The following is a 20,002-nucleotide window of genomic DNA, read 5'->3' on the forward strand; positions in this document are numbered from 1 at the left end:
ACTCCATTTTGTCAGCTGTCCCAGAACTATATGCTGTGTGTGTGATGGTTCTGTTCATCAACCAACTTACTTTCTTAAACAGCCTCCATTTTATTCCCAGCTTGGAATTGGACCTGGATTTTTCATCCAGCACCATGTAGTATAGAAGGGTTTTACTAGAAGAGATGTGCTGTCTTGGAAAGATTATTTATTTATTCAATTTCTATAGCTGCCCAAGTCAACCAAGTAACTAGGGCTTACATTTAGCTCTTCTCACCTGCTGCCTTCCAAAGATGTTGGCATTCACCTCTCAAAACGCAGACAAGGAGGTGCATCAGGTTCAATTGAGAAGTTATTTATTTCAGTTTACTTATTTAATGTATTTAGTTATGCTGTTTTGGAAACTTAAATTTGCTAGGACTATAACACTCAGAATTCCCAGCCATTAAGGTGGGGGTCACAAACTCTTTCATATCATAAGCTGGGAAATTTGCAGTCCAATTAAGTCTTCCATAAGTTGCTTAAATATGACATTGTTTCCTGATTGCTTAATTGTACCCTGACTATCATTAAGTGTTGTACCTTATGATTCTTGATGAACGTATCTTTTTTTTTAATGTACACTGAGACCATATGTACCAAGACTGTATTTTGGTCTGAGACCACAAATAAAAGTTATTATTATTATATGCACCAAGACAAATTCCTTGTGTGTCCAATCACACTTGGGCAATAAAAAAATCTATTCTATAAGTGGGAGATGCTTGAATAAATGCAGAACCACCATGCCATTCTGTTTTGTTATGTTATTTCAATCAGTTTCAAATAATTTTAAATTAACAGGACTTAATCAAATTAAAATAATTAAGTCCAATTCAGTTTTTGCCCATTTTCTGAAGAAAGTTCCTCAAGCACACAATGAGGAAGAAATGTCAAAAAGAACACACTGACATCTGCTGTTTGCTTAGCATGCTTGCCATAAGTTGATTAGAGCACCTAGGTTAGAATCATAAGTTGGAGAACCTAGGTTAGGGTCTTGGTTGTGGAGGGAATGGGAAACTAAAAGCAGGCTGCCCTTCCTTCTAGCTTTCACCTCATTTTGAATGCCAGGATTCTGTATCTTTTAAGCCTAGGAGTTTCAGCTGTTGCTCTTAAACGTCAGATCTATCTGTATAAGAAATTCCTTATCCATGACTTAATTTTGGATGAGGGGGCAGACTTGGCATGTATTACTGAGACTTATGTCTCCTTTCAAAAATTTGTCCACCAGGATTTTGGGTTGATACCAGCCACAGTCTCTCTATGAGTGGGGTGGTGGGTGTAGCTATTGTCATCCATAAGATTGTTATCTAATGGTGCTATCCAGAAAATAGGTGGGAGTGAGACCTTGTGTTTGAACCAGAGCCAATTGGATGTACACTGTGGCAACCCTGCCAGGATTGCTTAATATGGTTCCTAAGACAAGACAGGGTGGCCTAGAGGTGGAGTTCTTGCCTCACAATCAGAAGGTTGTGAGTTCTATCTTAGGTAGAGGGTCTCCTGCTTGGGCAGGGGGTTGGATTACATAACCTGTAAGGTCCCTTCCAACTCTATTAATCTGTTTTAAAAAGTTAGAGGTTCATGACCACCATGACTACTATGAATCTGACCTCATTTGAGGGCCTGAAACATATGAAAAATACTAGTTCTAGTCAGATTATGTGGGGTAGGTAGGTGGGTGTTGAACTTTGCCCCTTCTCATGGACTAATTGCTGTGGAGATGGGTGTAATGAATTGGCCACAGCAAGTTGGTCTATGGTGGGGAAATCCCATTATATTTCTTTTGCCTCAGATCTCTAATGGATACTATGGATTTTCAGAAGGCTCAGGGAATTCTCCAGGGATCTGGCAGGCAGTTTGAGAGTCTAGTTGTTCACTGGAACAATCTGGCACTTGGGCTTTGGGACTGGATTTCACTTGAGTGGCTTCTCCATGTGCTCAGTTGATTCTGCCGATTCTTGCTTTACTGAGGATCTTAGTAAGAAAATGAAGTACCGGAAAAAATGTCTGGAGTGCTGCTGGAGAAAGGTCCATCTTGACTCTGACCAGACATTAGTGTGAGTGTATCTCTTTACAATAGCAACTTAGGGAATGAAAAATAAATATTTTGCTTATTACATTGGCTGGAAAACCTGCTCGCTTTTAAGGATGTTTGCCGGAATCATATGAAGGGCTACTATAGGATTTGCTGGATATATCTATTCTCTTTATGTATTGGCTTTTTTATTCATGAGTGTGAAATTATTATTCCACAGCAGGAACAAGAAGAATGGAGAAAAACACCGATTTCCCACAGAGTTTTAATTTTTATTTTTATTGCCATATGGGAAGCATGTTTATAACACTTACTACAGGAATCAGCCCAAATAATTAAAAGTAAGAGGATAATAATGAGTTCTAGTCATCTGAAAAAATTGTTAAAATTCTAGTCATCAGTTTTCTTATAACTTCAACAAATTTTTCAGATGATTAGATCTTATTATTAGGCTTATCTAACCTTTAGACTTTTGGACAGATAATAGATTGGAAGCTAGGCAGATATTTAAGGAAAATATACTTGGGTCCATTATACGGCTTTTTATAGAATGAGGATCAGTTATGAGTGTAAGTCAATTTTCAAATAACCGTTTACCATTTATTAATCCATCTAATATATGCACAGAATATAATTGACTGAATGACAAGTAAATGTAAGGCATGTGCCTTGTTCCCACTACAGATAGTCCTCGATTTATGACTTGTCAAGTGAATCAGTGTAGTTAAATTAGTAACGTGGTCATTAAGCGAATCTGGTTTCTCCACTGACTTTGCTTTGCATAAGGTCACAAAAGGTGGTCACATGACCCAGAACACTACAATGTCATAAATATGAGTCAGGTGGTTTAACATCTAAGAGGGCGTCAGATTGACAAAAATATAGCAATAGCAATAGCACTTAGACTTACATACCGCTTTACAGTGCTTTTACAGCCCTCTCTAAGCGGTTTACAGAGTCAGCATATTGCCCCCAACAATCTGGATCCTCATTTTTAACCACCTCAGAAGGATGGAAGGCTGAATCATCCTTGAGCCTGCTGAGATTCGATCTGCCAAACTGCCGGCAGTTAGTGATCAGCAGAAGTAGCCTGCAGTACTGCACTCTAACCACTGTGCCACCGCGGCTCATATACTAGAAAGGTCCATGGAAAATTTATTATATAAGCGTTGTGCCTTTTTTTTGGGGGGGGGGGGTATTATGCATTTTGGAAGTTTAAATCTTTTTAGAACACCAGCTTGAGATATATTTGTTTCTTTGCTCTTCCACTGTTCAGCATTATCCATTCTTCCTTTAATTTCTTGCAGAAATAGTACTACTAAAATAAAGGGAGGAAACATCCGTGAATTGTCCTTGAAATGTTAATGCTCTATATTTCAGAATCTGTCTGGATAAAGTTAGAAAGAACCTCTTAAGGAGATATCCAACATCTACTGAATATCTTATCCATTAATATCATAACTCTTAAAAGGAAGTCACTTTTAAAACAACCTCAGGGCTCATAGAAAAAATTTTTCTCTTTTTTCTTTGCAATTTTCAGAATGGCAGAGCCAATTTGTCATTCCATGTAAGAAATGACAGCACTCATCCATCTTTAACAATTCTTCCTGGTAGTTTTGCACACTATGTCTCAGTGTCCAATAAGAAGAAGAAACAATTGTCCTCCAGGACACACACACACACACCAGAATTGTAGAACATTAGTGAATCAAAGATCTGTAGTAGCTTGGGTGAGAATTTAGAATTTAGTACAGATACAGCATCACAGACATCTCCAAATCCTTATTTTTAAAAAAAAAAAAAAAACCCAAAGTTAAGTAGGTTGTACAATGCAATGGTGGAAATTATTTTTTTTTAAAGATAACTCTGATTTCATGCAAATGCCTTCTTTGGATTCTAAATCCAAAGGCCTATGTAACCAAGAGACGTAATATCATATCAATATTTTAAATGCTATCTAGTTTTTCAATCTTGAATAAGGGACACTTTATGACTAGGTACACATATTACACCAAAATATAAAAATTGTTTTGAATATCAGCTGTCTTAATTTGCACAATAAGCTAAAATATAACTATGGATAATAAATTACACTGTCTGGGTCTATAAAACCAATTAAGTCAAAACTAAACCATTTTATGCTTATTTAGTGCACAAAGTGAATTTTGCTATTGCTGTTAAAACTGAATGTTTCTCATATTTGAAGTTTTGAGTGAAGAAAGAGGTAGCATAATCTGCTCCCAAATAGGCTTGGGCAGTGAAGTGGAAACTATTTTCTGTATTTCCCCATGTAACTGTCTTTTCTAAAATCCTTTCAGGAACTTTATTTAATTATTTATTGTGACTATAAATAGTCTTGTATTTGCAGTTCTCTGCATTAAAAACATGAAATGTAAATTAATAATAAAACAATGACAGTAGGATCTGATGAAAGCAAGATTAAATGAACAGCAATCCTAAACCAAAACTAGTAGCAAGATTGAACAATACAAACTACAGAATCCACCTTGGCACAAATAATTAAAAAATGAAACAGCCACTTTTTAAGATCCAGTTATTTTCCTTGATCCATATCCTAAAGATAAACTAAGGAGCCAGTTTGGTGGAGTAGTTAAACACCATGCTAGAAACTAGGAGACCGTGAGTTCTAGCCCCTCCTGGGCAATCCCCCCCCCAAAAAAAAGTTGTGAAAAAATGCTAGGAAGAAAAAATATTAGGAAGATTATTAAGAAAGCTCCACTGAACCTTTCAAGTCCATATTTATCATTACAGCAAGGATAATAATATCACAATAGCTATTATTAAAACTTTTACTGTATCCCATTCTATATTTTATATTTTTAAGATGACTTGCAGTTATGAAACTGACTTTCAGTTCACTAAATTCTCCAGACACTATACTCCATGTTTTTGAAAACCATCTAATAACTTACTGCAGTGTTTCCCAAACTTGACCCTTTGAAGATGTATGGACTTCAACTCCCAGAATTCCTCAACCAGGCATACTGGTTGGGGAATTCTGGAAATTGAAGTCCATGCATCTTAAAATAGCCAAGTTTGGGAAACACTGACTTACTGATACACTGCAACAATCTTGTACAGTATTTATTGGATGTATTCAATCACCTTTCAAGAGTGCAGTTTTTTGAATTTCTTATTACAACTAACCTTACATAGACAGCATGGTTGTTGAATAGGCTACATTTAAATGGATTCACATATGATCATACAATATATATATTTTTTAATTTTATTTATATGCCGCCCTTCTCCGGAGACTCAGGGCGGCTTACAATGCGTTAAGCAATAGCCTTCATACTTCATACCTGATCATATTCTATGATCAGGTGTGATATAGTCTCCAAATTAACCCAAACATGACTTGCAAAACCATCCTTCATACTTGAAACATTGTGCAACTCCAGAAAAACAGGTTTTATTTAAAAAGAATGATAAACAAATAATAGTCATGAACAATAGTTGGCAATTTATATCAAATTGCATCACTCATTAAGACATCTTCCAGCAAAACCTGTGACTATTCAAGCTATAATCAAATCCTTAACCAAGACATGGATGGATGGATTATGGTTATCAGGTTCTGAGGACATATGCCCTATGATTTGGTGTCTTAAATAGATTATTAATCATTACTACAATTTGGGAGCAATTTCAAAGAAAAAGTTTGGGGAAAATCTTGGAGCTAGACAAATATGCATTGCCAAGCTTTGACTTGTGATGTCAGTTTTGTACCTAACTCTATTCATCCAGTCGCTTATCTTTGAGGATTAAGAACAAAACTACTTATAGCTAAAAATAATTTGGATTAATAGCAAGAAATAAAAATGCTACCGTAATAAATTAGCAAGCAGAAATAAAAATGAAGCAAAGGAGATTTTGACTTAATGATAAGACTGATCATTAAAATCTACCTGCTGATATAGAAGATAGTGTGAGCAAGAAGACAGCTTTATTCACTACTTTCTTTTTCCCCCCCACTACTTTCAAGAGCTCCATTTTGTTGTTAATTTCCCATTTAAAGACCCAAGTGAGTGCAATGCCAGATACATTTGACATTATCGGTTGCTATTTATTTATTCAGAGTAACAGAAACTTGTCCCACTATGCCTTCTATCCTCTATTTCTTTTTGTTTAGTCCTTTTTTGTGATCCTCTTGTTTAGATTGTCAAATATCTAGCTTGGTTGGATATCAACATCAGAAAACACCCTTAATCTTTTCATGCAAAACCAACCATAACTTTATCATATAAATTATTCATAGCTAGAACAAGTGTGTTTTTTGTGCATGTATACAAGATTGAACACAACTATTAATTTGTTCTAGAAAAACAGAGGCTTATATTTGCTGAAAGTTGGTTTATTTACCTGAAAGGTCTAAAATTATAAATGACTTTAAATACACTGTAATTGCCTCCTTAGGAGCCATAAATATTCAGTGCACTTCATCAAACAGAAATATACAAGTTAGTAAAGTGACATGACATTGATTGCAATTTTACACAGAGACAAGTAATGCAAATTCCATTTTTCATTTTCCACTTAGATGGAAATCTGCAACAGTTTGCCATGTAGAAAATCTATAGGTACACAATTATCAACTAACTTTAGAAGCAAGTGGAGATTAAAACCTGTTCTTTACATCTCATCAAGAAGTTTCTTAGCGCTAAAAAAATATTTTTTTCTTAGACTATGACTGGATTCAGAACAAAAAAAATAAGGTGAGAATGAATTTTTAAGTTGTATCAACATTCTGGAGACTCTGGAATTCTGAAAATTATAAAGATACAATTCTAATAAATAAAAGCAGTTTGCCAATAAAGGAGAATATTTGTAACTAAGGGTTGAAATGAGGCGTCCTTCATACCCTCTGAACTTGGGAGGGTTGGTTGGGTTTTTTGTAGATGTTTTATTACACAAATTACACAAAGTAGGTAATATTATCAGTGCTAGCAAGGAGTGGGGTTTGATCTCAGTTTATATTCTAGTGACTTGCCCTGTCAGTGTTGGTGGAAGTGATTTTACAGGTTCCTTGGTTGGGCTGCTTACTGTTAGCTTGTTTGTGAATTCCTTGATTGGGGTATTGTTTACTTCTTGACTGTTGGCCTGATATTAATCTTGGAGTTAAATCTATATTCATCTGAGTGTTAATTGCTGGTGGGGGATGTTTCAGTCTTTTTGTTCCCTTTTTGCCTTGTTGTTTGTCTCTTTTGCATAGTATGTAGATATTGTTTATGTATATGTGTCTATTGATGGCTAATTTGTCAGAGTGCCAGACTTCTAGAAATTTCCTAGTGTTTTTGAATTTGGCTTGGTCTAGGATGGTTCCAGTTTCCCAGTTGAAACTATGGTTAAGTCTGTCCATATGTTATGCAATTAGGGAGTTTTCATCCTGACTTCTGACTGCTAGTTCGTGTTCATGGATGCACTTTATTAGTCTTCTATCTGCTTGTCCTATATAGTAACTGTTGCAGTCATTACACAACAGTTTGGGGCAATGAAAAGTCTGCAAGAAAACAACCAAGCTCAAGGAGCATCAAGGACCCTTTAAAGCAGGAGTGGGCAAATGTGGCCCTTTTACAACCTGTGGACTTCAACTCCCAGAATTCCTGAGACAGCTTGTTTCAGGAATTCTGGGAGTTGAAGTCCACAGGTTGTAAAAGGGCCACATTTGCCCACTCCTGCCTTAAAGCAATTTGGCAATAGGACAAATTCCTTCCAAATCAAGGTTAAATTCATACACATCAGATCACATTTGAAAAAGCATCTTTGGGACAAAAATGACCTGGATGACTGAGAATCCCCATAGACATATCTGAAGAGCTACATCTATCTTGACAGTCTATCTTGAACTGTGACGCTTCAAGTCTTTGAGATAGTAATCTGGCAGTTATTGAAAGCAAGTGTACATGAAGTTGTACACTTGTAAAAGGATTTTTGGCACATTCAACCTTAAAATCAATAGGTATAGACATGTCTAGGTCTGCAAAGGATCAATCAGCTATAGGTAATATTTTGCAGATAGAAATGTACCCAAGATTGAGATTTAGGACTGAAACTGGTGACAGTTCATCAATATAACTATTCTCCTTTTAATTGTAGATGTACATAATTTATTACAGCCCTATGGTTCATTATTTGAGTGTTTGCCATTCAGTTACTGACAGACTTTAATGTACACTGAGCCAGCAAGCAGAACTAGTTAAGCAACTATGCATCAGTTAGAGATTAAAGTATAGTTTTACCACAAAACTATTAAAACAAGATTATAAATTCACCCTTGTTTCTCCAGTCCTGTAATCTTAATTTACCTTGGTTTACAGTTATTTTGATGTCAGTCTTTTTACTGAATCACAGTAGGTGGAAAATCCCCTTCTCATATCCTAATATAAAAAAATAACACAGCATGTAGATGTGGGTGTTGAAATAAATATTTATATGTGCCCTATATATAATGGTTATTTTTTAAAAAATCAGTAATTAGTATTTTGCATATATTAATAACATATTAAAAAAATGTTATTAAAATTATAATATGAAATGTACTGAAAATTGCAAGCTATTTGTTTAAACAAGCTAGGAATTTATCCAGCAAATATATTTATAATTATTTTAATTTTTTTTCTTAAAAGGTTTGCAATGTAATCCACCAACAACGTCCCAAGAACAGAACGCAAACGGATATTTTTCCTTGCATAAGTCTACTAATACTGTGCAGAATTGTTAGTGTTAATTCACTATTAGAAAATTAAATCCTTTATAAATCAAGCGAAAATATAAAAAGTATTTTTAGGTTTGCTTGTTTTTTAAAAAACAAACCAAAATATAATACATTACAATTTTTGTAAACATATCAAAATATGGTAGAGATAATACTTTATATGACAAGAAAGTTACCGGTAACTGCTTCCTTCTTTATGTTCAAAATCACACTATTTAGTTTACTATAAAAGTATAACTGGAACTCAATTTCTGAAAAGGAATTTGAATTTACAAAAATGATTTTTTTAAAAAAAACTACTTTGGTAGCACACCAGAATTCATTGTTGTCTTTGAGCTAGTCCTCATCTCTAGGATTTGAATTCAACTTCCAATACATCTGATAAAGTAACTCAAATCAAAGGTTCAAGGGGAGCAGAATTCTTACTATAGACTTTAGGTTATTTTCCCTTCAAAGAAAACCGCAATAGCAATGTTGCTTCAATGTATGGCAAATCTCAAAGAGTTTTGTGATGCATATCCAAGTATTTTCCAATCTTCTCTGAGATGTGTATATGCTTGTGAGTATCATACAGGAGATATAAAAGGATTAAATAAAGACACTGTTTGAGAAATTGAACTGGACAAATTCTAAATCTGTCCTGGAATCAAATACTGTATCAAATAGCATTTTTAAAAACCCTTTAAAAAAACTTTGCAATACTGGATTTTGAAACATCTTACAGGGCACCTGAGATCCTGCACATGAATGGAGATTTAACAGAAAGCAACTAATCCAGGGATATATTTCACCAAGTGAAAAAAGGCCAAACTCACTCTTGAAAATTGTATCAATTTTCCATTAAAGAGATTTTTCAAGATTCTATCTTTTGGATGGATAATATTAGATCTTTTCATCCCTTTGAATATTATATCTGCTATAAAATAAGCATTTAGCTCTTCTTCCTTTTCCATGAGTTTGATTTTCTAATACTTTTTATGGAAATTTATTTTTCTTTTTAATAATTGCTAGGCAAGGCATTCTGAATTTTTCTGCAATTAAGTTATACTCAAATGAGCTTTCGTTTTGCAGAGACAAAAAACACACAAATCCACAAAGGAGGATGTGGCATGGTGTTACCCTTTCGGTTTTGCTGTTACTCTTTAAGGAGCACTAGCATCAGACAAACTAATTTGGCATTAGTATAGTAGCAGTTTCAAATTCACTTAACTTATTCACAGGGTGACACTTACAAATCCAACCAGATTTTCTTTTACCCTCTGGTTGATCTCTTAGCTCACCCTCTCATATGCTTCCATTCTACAGGCCAGATTGCAGGCCACACTAACTAACATCAAATTCTTCTTACCAAAGTGAGATTTTGTAGTAAATTCTGTCCTACATTTTAGGACACATTTGCAAAAATGTAAAGAAGGAAACAGCTCAAAAGCTGCTTCAGAGTAATATAATGAAAAATATTACTACATAAATATTTGAGACAGAAAAGAGCTATCTAGAACATAGTATACAACTCTATGTGAAAAGTCTGTTCCTCAAATTCTGTATGTAAAATGACAAAAATATATTCCTGTAAAGCGTTCTGCATTTTAACTCAGAAATGGATAAAGATGTTCGGAAGAATAGTTGTCTTAATCAGGTGTAGCAAAGATAGCAGACAACAAAATGGATATATTAATACTTGGTGAGATGATAAAGACAACTCTATGTTACATCATGCAAAGTAAAGAATATCACCTTAATAACTAGTTAAAACATTTTTTTTCAGACAAGAATCTACTTGGTTTATTACATACAGTCCTTCCACCAAGCTTTAAAGAAATAACACCAACAATAGTTGCTGTTTTCATCATGTAAACCTTAGCAAAGAGAAGAAATTAACCTTCACCTCACTATCCTCAAGTACCAAGGTAGCAAGGCTGACAATCCTTCTGGTTAAAATAATTGGGGCACAGTTAGATTTGCTGAAACAGAATCCCCATATGATTTAATAATAATAATGGTCCCTAAAATACCAAAGAGATAGATGTTCCTCAGTGAAATGACACATGAACTGTGACCAATTGCAATCTGCTGAAAACCGTCTAAAAGTATGAGGTTCAAATTATAGTCTTGATGTCAGTTTGGCAATCAAGACCATGATGCAACAAAAGAGAGTTAACCTGCAGAAGGTCTAGAGGCAGGACAAAGACATTTTCAATGGTGTCCTAAAGGGAATGTTGGTGAATCAAGTGCCATGAATGGAAGCAGAGAGGAAGGCTAATTTCCTGTGCTGAAATAGCTGAATGGACTAAGTTCAACTCAAAGACAACTATATGGTACCAAAAGTGGATACTCACTGTGAATTGGTGAAAAGGGAGGGACAAGAAAACCCAAAGGTATCTTCTACTCTAGGTTTGAAGAGAATTGATAGTATGGAAATGCCAAAATCCAAAGTTACTAACATCAAAGAGCAAAGTTTCAAAGCAACAACATGCATTGAATGATGAACTACAGAATCCATCCCTCTGCCATTGTAAAAACTAAGTTATATCATTACGTATTCTCAGCAGTTATTTTCCAGCACAAGAAATATCTGTAAGAGCCTTCTCACAGAATTACAGAGAAATTCTCCTTGTATTTGTCTTAAGTTTCCAAATATTTATGTTCCTCATCTTACCTACAACAGTATTTTTCTTTTCTTTTTCCCAGAATTTAAACCATTGCTTTAACCACCATCAAGCTAAATAATGGAATGGTCATTATTATAATTAAAAATAAGCCTTGTCATTTTGCTTAAGCAATAACTGACTCAATGCAATCTTATACATGTCTAGTCAGAAATGTCTTACTAAGCTTCATGAATCTTACTCCCAGGTACCTGTTTACAGAACTGTTGCAAAAACCAGCACAGAACTTTCAGTTCACAGCCCCAGGGTGGGATATGATGGGTGACAAAAGCTCCATTAAAATATATTGCTACAATTATAATCTGAAATTGGCTCCAATATTGACAATCACATGTTTTTCATAGACCTTCTTCATGGTTCTCTCAATTTGTTTCAGAAAAACCTGTGGAATTCGCCCACATAAAGTGTGTACAGTATTGAGGAACTTGGACTGGAGAGGATAGTACATTGATTGGAAGAGATTGTCTTCGAAGGAAAACTAAAGAAGAAAAAGATACAAAAATGTAGTCAGCAACCTTAAATGGTTGGTTCATAGTTGATACTTATATGTATCATCATCTTCTCCTACTTGGCACCAATAGAAAACACATAGAATGACTCTCATTTATTACATCTCCTCATCCTCGTCTTTAGTAACTTTCTATATTACTTAATCCGATCTACTGGGTATCATTATCATCTAACTCTTTGTCCTTTTTTCCCACCACATATTTAATTAGTCTTAGCATTAGTCCAGAAAAGTACCACCTTCAATTTTTTTTGACTTGAACATTGGGATAAACTGAATTGGGACTCTTGATTCTGAATCTGGATGAAGAAGTTGTGTTTTATATGTCTTGCATCAAGAACATTGCCAAAGTCCCTGAGGACAGATATGGTATCATGGATGGAGTTCTATAATAGGAGCAGGAGGACCTAATTTCAAGCATCCATTCAAGTATAATATTCATTGGAAATTCTGAATAAGTTAGAATCTCTTAGGTTGCTCTACATTCCGGGATTCTTGTAACAATAAAACACATTACTGATACTATATATTGCAGCCTTATTTTATGCAAGAAATTGTGATTTGGCAAAACATCACTTACATCACGTATCACTTCATAGAGTGCTTTGAAAGTAGGTTGTTTATCATCATGATAGACACCTCGATTTCCATGCAGAATTGAAATGCCTTCTTCTTCTGCTCCTTTGCAATTACTGCCATACATGCAGTGATCGGGTCGATAATTCCACTGACAGGGAAAGAGGTAGAGACATTCTAAAAGGAAGGAAAATAAAAATACATAGAGAAAAAAATATTAGCCAAGAGTAGAATGACTTTTTTTTACAACCCTGTAACCCCCTTACAGTGTCGTAATTTTGGGGGGGAGGGGAGGGGGACTAGATGGAGCTGAGCATTTACTGGCCGGATGCCCTTCCTGACGCCACGTGGAGTTCGCAAAAGATATTTTTTCTTTCTGCTCTAGGACAGAGACATCTGCCACTACATAGGATTGAACTCTCAGCCTTCAGAGTGGCAGGCGAGCATCTTCACCCCTAGGCACCACACTACTCTATTATTCAAGAATAGAATGATATCTAGGAATTGGCTTTAAATACAAGACATGCAAAGAAATCAGAATTTTTTTTTTTTATAACAACATCATATAAATGATGAATACAAATATATATAATTCTGATTTTTTCCTGGTTGCTCCAATCAGTATTATGGTTTTTGAGAAAAGAAAATTGGTAGAATTTTCAAAAGGTGGAGACTTCCAATGATTGGAAAAAGATATAGAAATATATTATGGCATAAAGGGACAATAAAGCAACACTTATACTTGGAGAGTCTCAATTTTTTAAAATTATTATTATATACTCAAAGTTAAAATAGTGCTATCATTATATTACAATATCCTATATACTTATAAAGTATGCACCTGGATTGAAGTAAAAAATAATATTTAGCAAGTCCTGGTCTCCCCACGTAATATAATTTTTATACTTTTGGTATAACGGGTACAACATCTCTTCCCATTTCAAGCCTGTTGGTATCAAGTTGTTCTGAAATAGAGAAATAAATGATTTGATAAAGTAATTGTAACCACAAATTTACAATCATAGCAGGAGGAAGCTATAGCCATGGTGCACCTTCTAGCTGGGTTCAGTGACCAAACAGTATGAAAAAAGTTGCTTTCAACAAGATGCCAAACAAGAAATCTACCTTAGTATTCTGCCTGACAAATATTCAATCACTCTTCCCCCACTGGGTGTGATGGTTAAGGATTATGGGTGCTGAAGTCTAACATATCCAAAGGGTACCTGAAAGACTGGCTACACTGATAGCATTTTTAGTGTGTCAATCCTTTGTGTAGAAGCATTTGAAGGCCTACAGTTCATGCGCTTTTACAGAGGCACAATTGAGAGCGTTTTAACAAATTGCATCACTGTTTGGTTTGGTGGCAGCAGTGCCTCTAAGTCAGTGGTTCTCAACCTTCCTAATGCTGCGACCCTTTAATACATGTTCCTCATGTTGTGGTGACCCCCAACAATAAAATTATTCATAAGACCATTGAAAATATGTGTTTTCCGATGGTCTTAGGCAACCCCTGTGAAAGGGTCATTCGACCCCCAAAGGGGTCCCGACACACAGGTAGAGAACCACTGCTCTAAGTCTTCTAAGTCTAAATCTTCTGCCGAAATAACTGTTCTTTCACTATCTGTCTTAGAACCAGTTTGAGTACTTATTGATCTACATGGTGGACATTTCTCAAAAAAAAAAAAACATAGTCCATGTTACGTTTTCATCATATCAATGCCATCTGTACAGAAAGAAACTAAACTCCATAATCTGTCAAAGTTTTGCACAACTAACAAGAAATGGAGTAAAAAACAACTCTACCCCAACAAAGATATTCTTCCCAAAATAAATAAATGGTCTCCTTACCTTGAATTGGGTATTTCTTATTCGGGTTAAATTCATTAGCATGACACCAGAATTCACCCCAGTGGTTCCATAGTATGGGTGGCGAGCAAAACGACTATACCAGCCAATCTTTGGTATTTCGTGTTCCGGTGCCATTGCAGCCAACTGGGTGGCATTAAAAGTTCTCAGAAAGCCCCAAATGTCATCAATGGGTCGCAGGAATAAGACATCTGTGTCCACATACAGAAGGGAATCCACATCCTTCAAAATCATCTTTGGAAAAAGCCCAGATGGTTGAGAAAGCCATATATGCAGGAAAACAAAAATAAATATATTAAAAGACTCACAAATGGATATATACCAATCACAAGGCAATCACTTGCCTTTCTGTTCAAATAAAGAGGTTCTGGCACAATGCTTCAGGGTCAAGTAGACAGGAACAAAGGCAAGGGGAATGGAAGAGGGGAGGAGGAGAAAGGTCAGACGCTGCTCAGTAGTTTGCACTTTCCCCTCCCCAAAAAAGTCAAATTTATTTATTTATTATTTATTAATCAAATTTCTATACCGCCCTACTCCCGAAGGACTCAGGGCGGTGAACAGCCAAGATAAAATACAGACAATACAAATATTAAAAATCCCTTAAAATTATTAAATATTTTGGCCGAAACACAGATTAAAACACCCAATTTATAAAATCACGAATTAAAAAATTTAAAATTTAAGAATTTAAAAGAGGGGAGTTAGGCCAGGCCAGCTTGTTGAAATAGAAAAGTTTTGAGAGCACGGCGAAACGTGCGCAGGTCCGGGATCTTCCGTATCTCTGGGGGGAGCTCGTTCCAGATGGTAGGTGCCCCCACAGAGAAGGCTCTCCCCCTGGGGGCCGCCAGTCGACACTGTTTGGCCGACGGCACCCTGAGGAGCCCCTCTCTATGGGAGCGTACTGCATCAGCTTTCTTTTCCTTTTATTGTTAAGGAAGTTACTTCCCAACACCAGAGTTACAAGGAAAATAGATATAGAATTGATAAGTTATTAACCTGGAAGAGGAATCCATTGCTTGCTTCAGAGAAAAATCCAATTCCCCTTTGAATGGCAAGCAATGTCTTCCCTTCTTAATTGCCAACTCTCCTTTTTTTGCCTTGTTTAGAGGGCTCAGAGATGAATCAAGTTTTATCTGTTCAAGTCTTAAGCCATATCAGACAGTAGAGAGTTTTTGAAGGCACACAGTCTACAGACTTTTCCCTGCAAATCATTCCACTCCAGCAGGAATGGAAGAAAGCCAATCATGGTTAATTCACCCAGGGTTTTATAGTTTTATAACTTTTTTCCTGCCTCTGAAAGCCTCCGAAACAGAGCTTCAGAAAAAAAGCCTCTGAAGCTCTGTTTGAGGGCTTCTTTTCTGAAGCTCTATTTGGGGGCTTCTTTTCTGAAGCTTTGTTTCTGATGCTTTTTTTCAGCCTCTGAAATCTCAGTTTGAAAGGCTGGGCAGAGCTACATTCGGAGTATAAGACGCAGCCAGATTTTCACCCTCTTTTTTGGGGGGAAAAAGGTGCGTCTTATACTCCGAAAAATACAGTACAGCACAGATTGCTGGACAAACTTCAAGATCCTATTATATCCTCTTGTTCAGACAGAAACAATTATATCTGCACTCCATCTTGTCTTTCTCAATTTGTTTCTTCCTTTTGACTTTTTGATACAACGATCACATTCGACTTTTAAACTCTCTGCCTTATCCATATGTTAGTAAATCATAACTTTCCCGAACCTAGTGGTCTCCAGACCTGATGAATTACATCATCTGGAGATGGTGATCACTCATCTTTGGCCCACCTGAAGGTACCAGGTTGGGGAAGATGGATTTATTAGAATATGATGTTGTTGCAGATATCTTCCTTCCTATAACAAATGAGATCAAAAACCGAATTCCAAACTTTCAGCATACATATAGGGTGTTCTGTGATTGAGCTGTAGCTCTTGCCCAGCTTGAACTGCTGGAAAGAATTGTCATGGAAGACACTGGCTCACTAATTATATTGATAACAGTGTATCAAATGAATGAATTATAATCAGATTGTTAATTCTTGTTTGCCATATGCCCTCTTGTGGCCATCATGTTCTTTATAAATCTATCCCTAATTTCAATAATTTTATACAACACAGCAGACTAGATTTGAGGCTTTGCACAGTGCCTCTTCCTTAGTTTATCTCCCCTCTAATTTTACCAAAAAAACCCTCACTTTAATTGTCTTCATTCCTAAACAACTCTCTGATTACTGTATTTTTCAGTGTATAAGACGCACCTTTTTACCCCCAAAAAGGGGGTGAAAATCTGGGTGCGTCTTATACGCTGAATGTAGCCCCACCCACCCACCGGCCCCCACCCTTCGGCCATTTTCGGCCAGTTCCAGGCGGCAGGGATCTGGGTCGGGGCACAGCCTGAGGAACAACCCTCAACTCCTCACATTGCTGGGGAGTGAAGTCAGCGCGGCCAGAGGGGTGACCAGCCGCAAATTGTGGCACCTGCCTTGTTCCCCAAAGCTGCTGGACAGATTCCCCCCCCCCACACACACACACACTGTCCCGAAGAGGGAGGTTTGTTCCTCAGGCTGTGCTCTGTCCCTCCCCGCAGACCATGCTAGGGGTCTCTTTGGGGGAAAGCGAGTAGTCCCTGCACCTCTCGCTTGCAGGAGGAAGAGGAGGGCGGCGCCACCTTAAATGCTGGTAGGCAGAGGTAAAATTTTTTCCTTGTTTTCCTCCCCCAAAATTAAGGTGCGTCTTATACTCCGGTGTGTCTTATACACCGAAAAATATGGTAAATTTGCAGGTACTATACCATGAATGGACCACCACAGTAAAGTTCCACCTCTGCAAACTCATGTTTGGAAAAACCTCCTAAATATTGCTACCCTAACTTGCAAATAGAAGGTTGGGGATAGAACCCCATCTATGTTCCTTCTTTTTTGTACTATGGGTAAACTAAAATATAATACATAAAACAAGGTATATCTTTAGGCTGGCAATAGCAATGGAATGTATTCAGATGTAAAAGCTTAGCTGCCATGTTTTTAAAAATACGTTTTATTTATCTGTTTTAGTTATTCAATTTAGAAACTACCCATCTCCCTGACCACGAGACATGGAATACAGGCAATAAAGAAAACTCTTAAAAGCAAAGTCTGAATCAACTGAATTGTAAGCCTCTCAGAGTCATGGACAGAGATGGGCATCCATAGAAATTGAACAAACAAACAAACATCCTTTGCATAAGTCTTGAAGTATCAACATCCCATTTTTTAAAATACATATCCTTTCTTGGGTAGTTATGTGAGCATACTCTTATTACTAAAAGTGACAGGTTAAATAATCAAAATAAATTGAACCAAATTATTATTTTGGGGTGTATCTTTCATTGGTTTGCATAAAGTGATTAATTGAAATAAGATGTTTACAGAGCCTGATATTCTACTAAGTAATTCTAGGACTTCTTCAGATTCCTCTCACTTAATCAAAATGTAACCCTTTTATGTCTTTAACATAAGTATTCACTAGGTTTAATGTGCCACCTACAGGTAGTCCTCAACTTATGACCATAACTGAACCCAAATTTTTTGTTGTTAAGTGAATCACCAGAGTTGTTAAGTTAATAATGTGGTTGTTAAGTGAATCTGGTTTCCCCATTGACTTTGCTTGTCAGAAGGTTGCAAAAGTCATAAATGTGAGTCAGTTGTCCAGCGTCTGCATTTTGATCACATGATCATGGGAATGCTGCAACAGTAGTCACTTTTTTCAGTGCCGTTGTAACTTTGAATGGTCACTAAATGAACTGTTGTAAGTCGAGGATTACCTGTACTGAGAGTTTTTTCCATTCTTTCCAGAAAGTATCAGTATGTGAAGCCTCCATTGAGCTTAAGATTCATATTTTGCCTTAAAAACCTAAGACAAAATCCAAATCAAAAGCCCCCCTCCACACCTTTTCTCTGAAATCTAGTCATCAATGCTTGCCTGCCCCATAACATGAAAAATACATTTAATTTTGTTTCTCTCCCATTCTTCCTTTCCTTTTTATTTCATATTGCAAAGAAGTTAAAAAGGGAGATGGGAATGAAACCAAGGCACAGACTGTCTTGTATTAGTGATTATACATTAGTCACTCTAGCAGCCTTTTTGGCTAAAGTACATTATAAAACTGCCACTAATAAATAAGCAGAAGTGCTGAAGAGTTCCAAAACAAAAAGCAGATTGTGTTGCGAGTCAGCAAGAAGCTAACATATTATCTGTGTCAGAATATGAACAGCACTTTATTAAACTCTGTATAGGGGTGACAGCATGAACTGTGAGTCTTATTAACTGAAAAGGAGCAGCACACGGAAATAAAAGGTGGCAAGCCCCTAAATAGTATCATGACAAAAAAATTGAAGCAGCAGCTGGATGCTTCGGTTCTTGGAGAAAATATCTCCTGCTGAGAATGACAGTTGTCACTTTCTAACCTTATTGCATAAACACTTCTATTACTCTCTCAAGATAATACCTAGGAAGAGCTAGTGCAATTTCACCGAAGTATTAGATCTGAAAAGTTAGGTAGGATGAGTAAACTTCTCACAGAGTGCACATGTGTATAAAACTAGGTTTGTTCTATGTTCTTTTTTTTTCTTTTTTTAAAGTAAAAATACTGAAAAATTTATCAGAGGGACAAACCTGGATAGGACAGATCTCTTTACTGCTGGATAGCCATGGTATTTATTTATTGTTTATTTATTTATTTATTGGTTCAATTTATATGCCATCCTTCTCCGGAGACTCAGGGTGGATTACAATGCGTTAAGCAATAGCCTTCTTACTTTTGTATATACCTGCTTAGTAGGGCTTTCGGGCCCCCCCCAAGCGGTATTATTTTTTATACAAAGTCAGCTTATTGCCCCCACAAACCGGGTCCTCATTTTACCTACCTCGAAAGGATGGAAGGCTGAGTCAACCTTGAGCCTGGTGAGATTTGAACTTGCAGTAATTGCAGGCAGCTGGTGCTTTTTAACAGCACTTTAGTCTGCTGCGCCACCAAGGCTCTGTATAAAGTCTCCTGCTTGAGCAAGGGACTGGATTAGAAGATCTCCAACGTCCTTTCCAGCTCTGTTCTGATTCTGATTCTGGATGCAAAAGTGAAAATAGCTGCAATATGAAACTGAGTGTTCCATCTTATTCAATCTTAGTTTGCCTTGAGGTAGGCACACGAGGCTAACAGACTGACTTAACTAAAGGAAACAAACTCATTCTTAAAGTGGACAAATTTCATAGACATATATATTCTATTGTACAGAACAGATGAGAATGTTTGGGTCATGGAACCCTAAGAGCCACACTATTTTGAATGTGAGCGATGCTCTACCTAACAGAAATAAACATTATTTATTGTAATACTTTTTTTTTTTGGTCTGTTCAGCAATGTCCAGTTCTTGGAAACTGCCTGAACAAATCCTTGCAGTTTTCATGGCAACTTTTTTCAGAAGTGGTTTGCCCTTAACAGAACCAGAGGAAGAATGGAATGAACTTAAAAGAAGTTGTTAAAGATGATTATGAAAAAGGATTGCCTAAAATTGGGAAACATAAAGCAAACTGAATGTCAGAACAAACCATAGAA

General features: G+C 36.4%; 1 protein-coding gene across 1 annotated transcript in view; it reads right to left on the bottom strand.

Moving 5' to 3' along the window:
• Nucleotides 1–9,776: 9,776 nt before the first annotated feature.
• GXYLT2 (glucoside xylosyltransferase 2) overlaps nt 9,777–20,002 on the bottom strand; it is a 29,444-nt gene continuing 19,218 nt past the window's right edge. The window contains exons 4-7 of the mRNA XM_034440558.3: nt 14,391–14,642; nt 13,384–13,507; nt 12,547–12,719; nt 9,777–11,936 (exon numbers count right to left, since the gene is read on the bottom strand). Of these exons, the coding sequence (XP_034296449.2) occupies nt 11,754–11,936; nt 12,547–12,719; nt 13,384–13,507; nt 14,391–14,642 (732 nt within the window). The 3' untranslated portion in view covers nt 9,777–11,753. The remainder of the gene's footprint in view (nt 11,937–12,546; nt 12,720–13,383; nt 13,508–14,390; nt 14,643–20,002) is intronic.

This window comes from Pantherophis guttatus, chromosome 2 (assembly GCF_059756535.1).
Source record: "Pantherophis guttatus breed Tessera chromosome 2, ASM5975653v1, whole genome shotgun sequence".
Lineage (NCBI taxonomy): Eukaryota > Metazoa > Chordata > Lepidosauria > Squamata > Colubridae > Pantherophis > Pantherophis guttatus.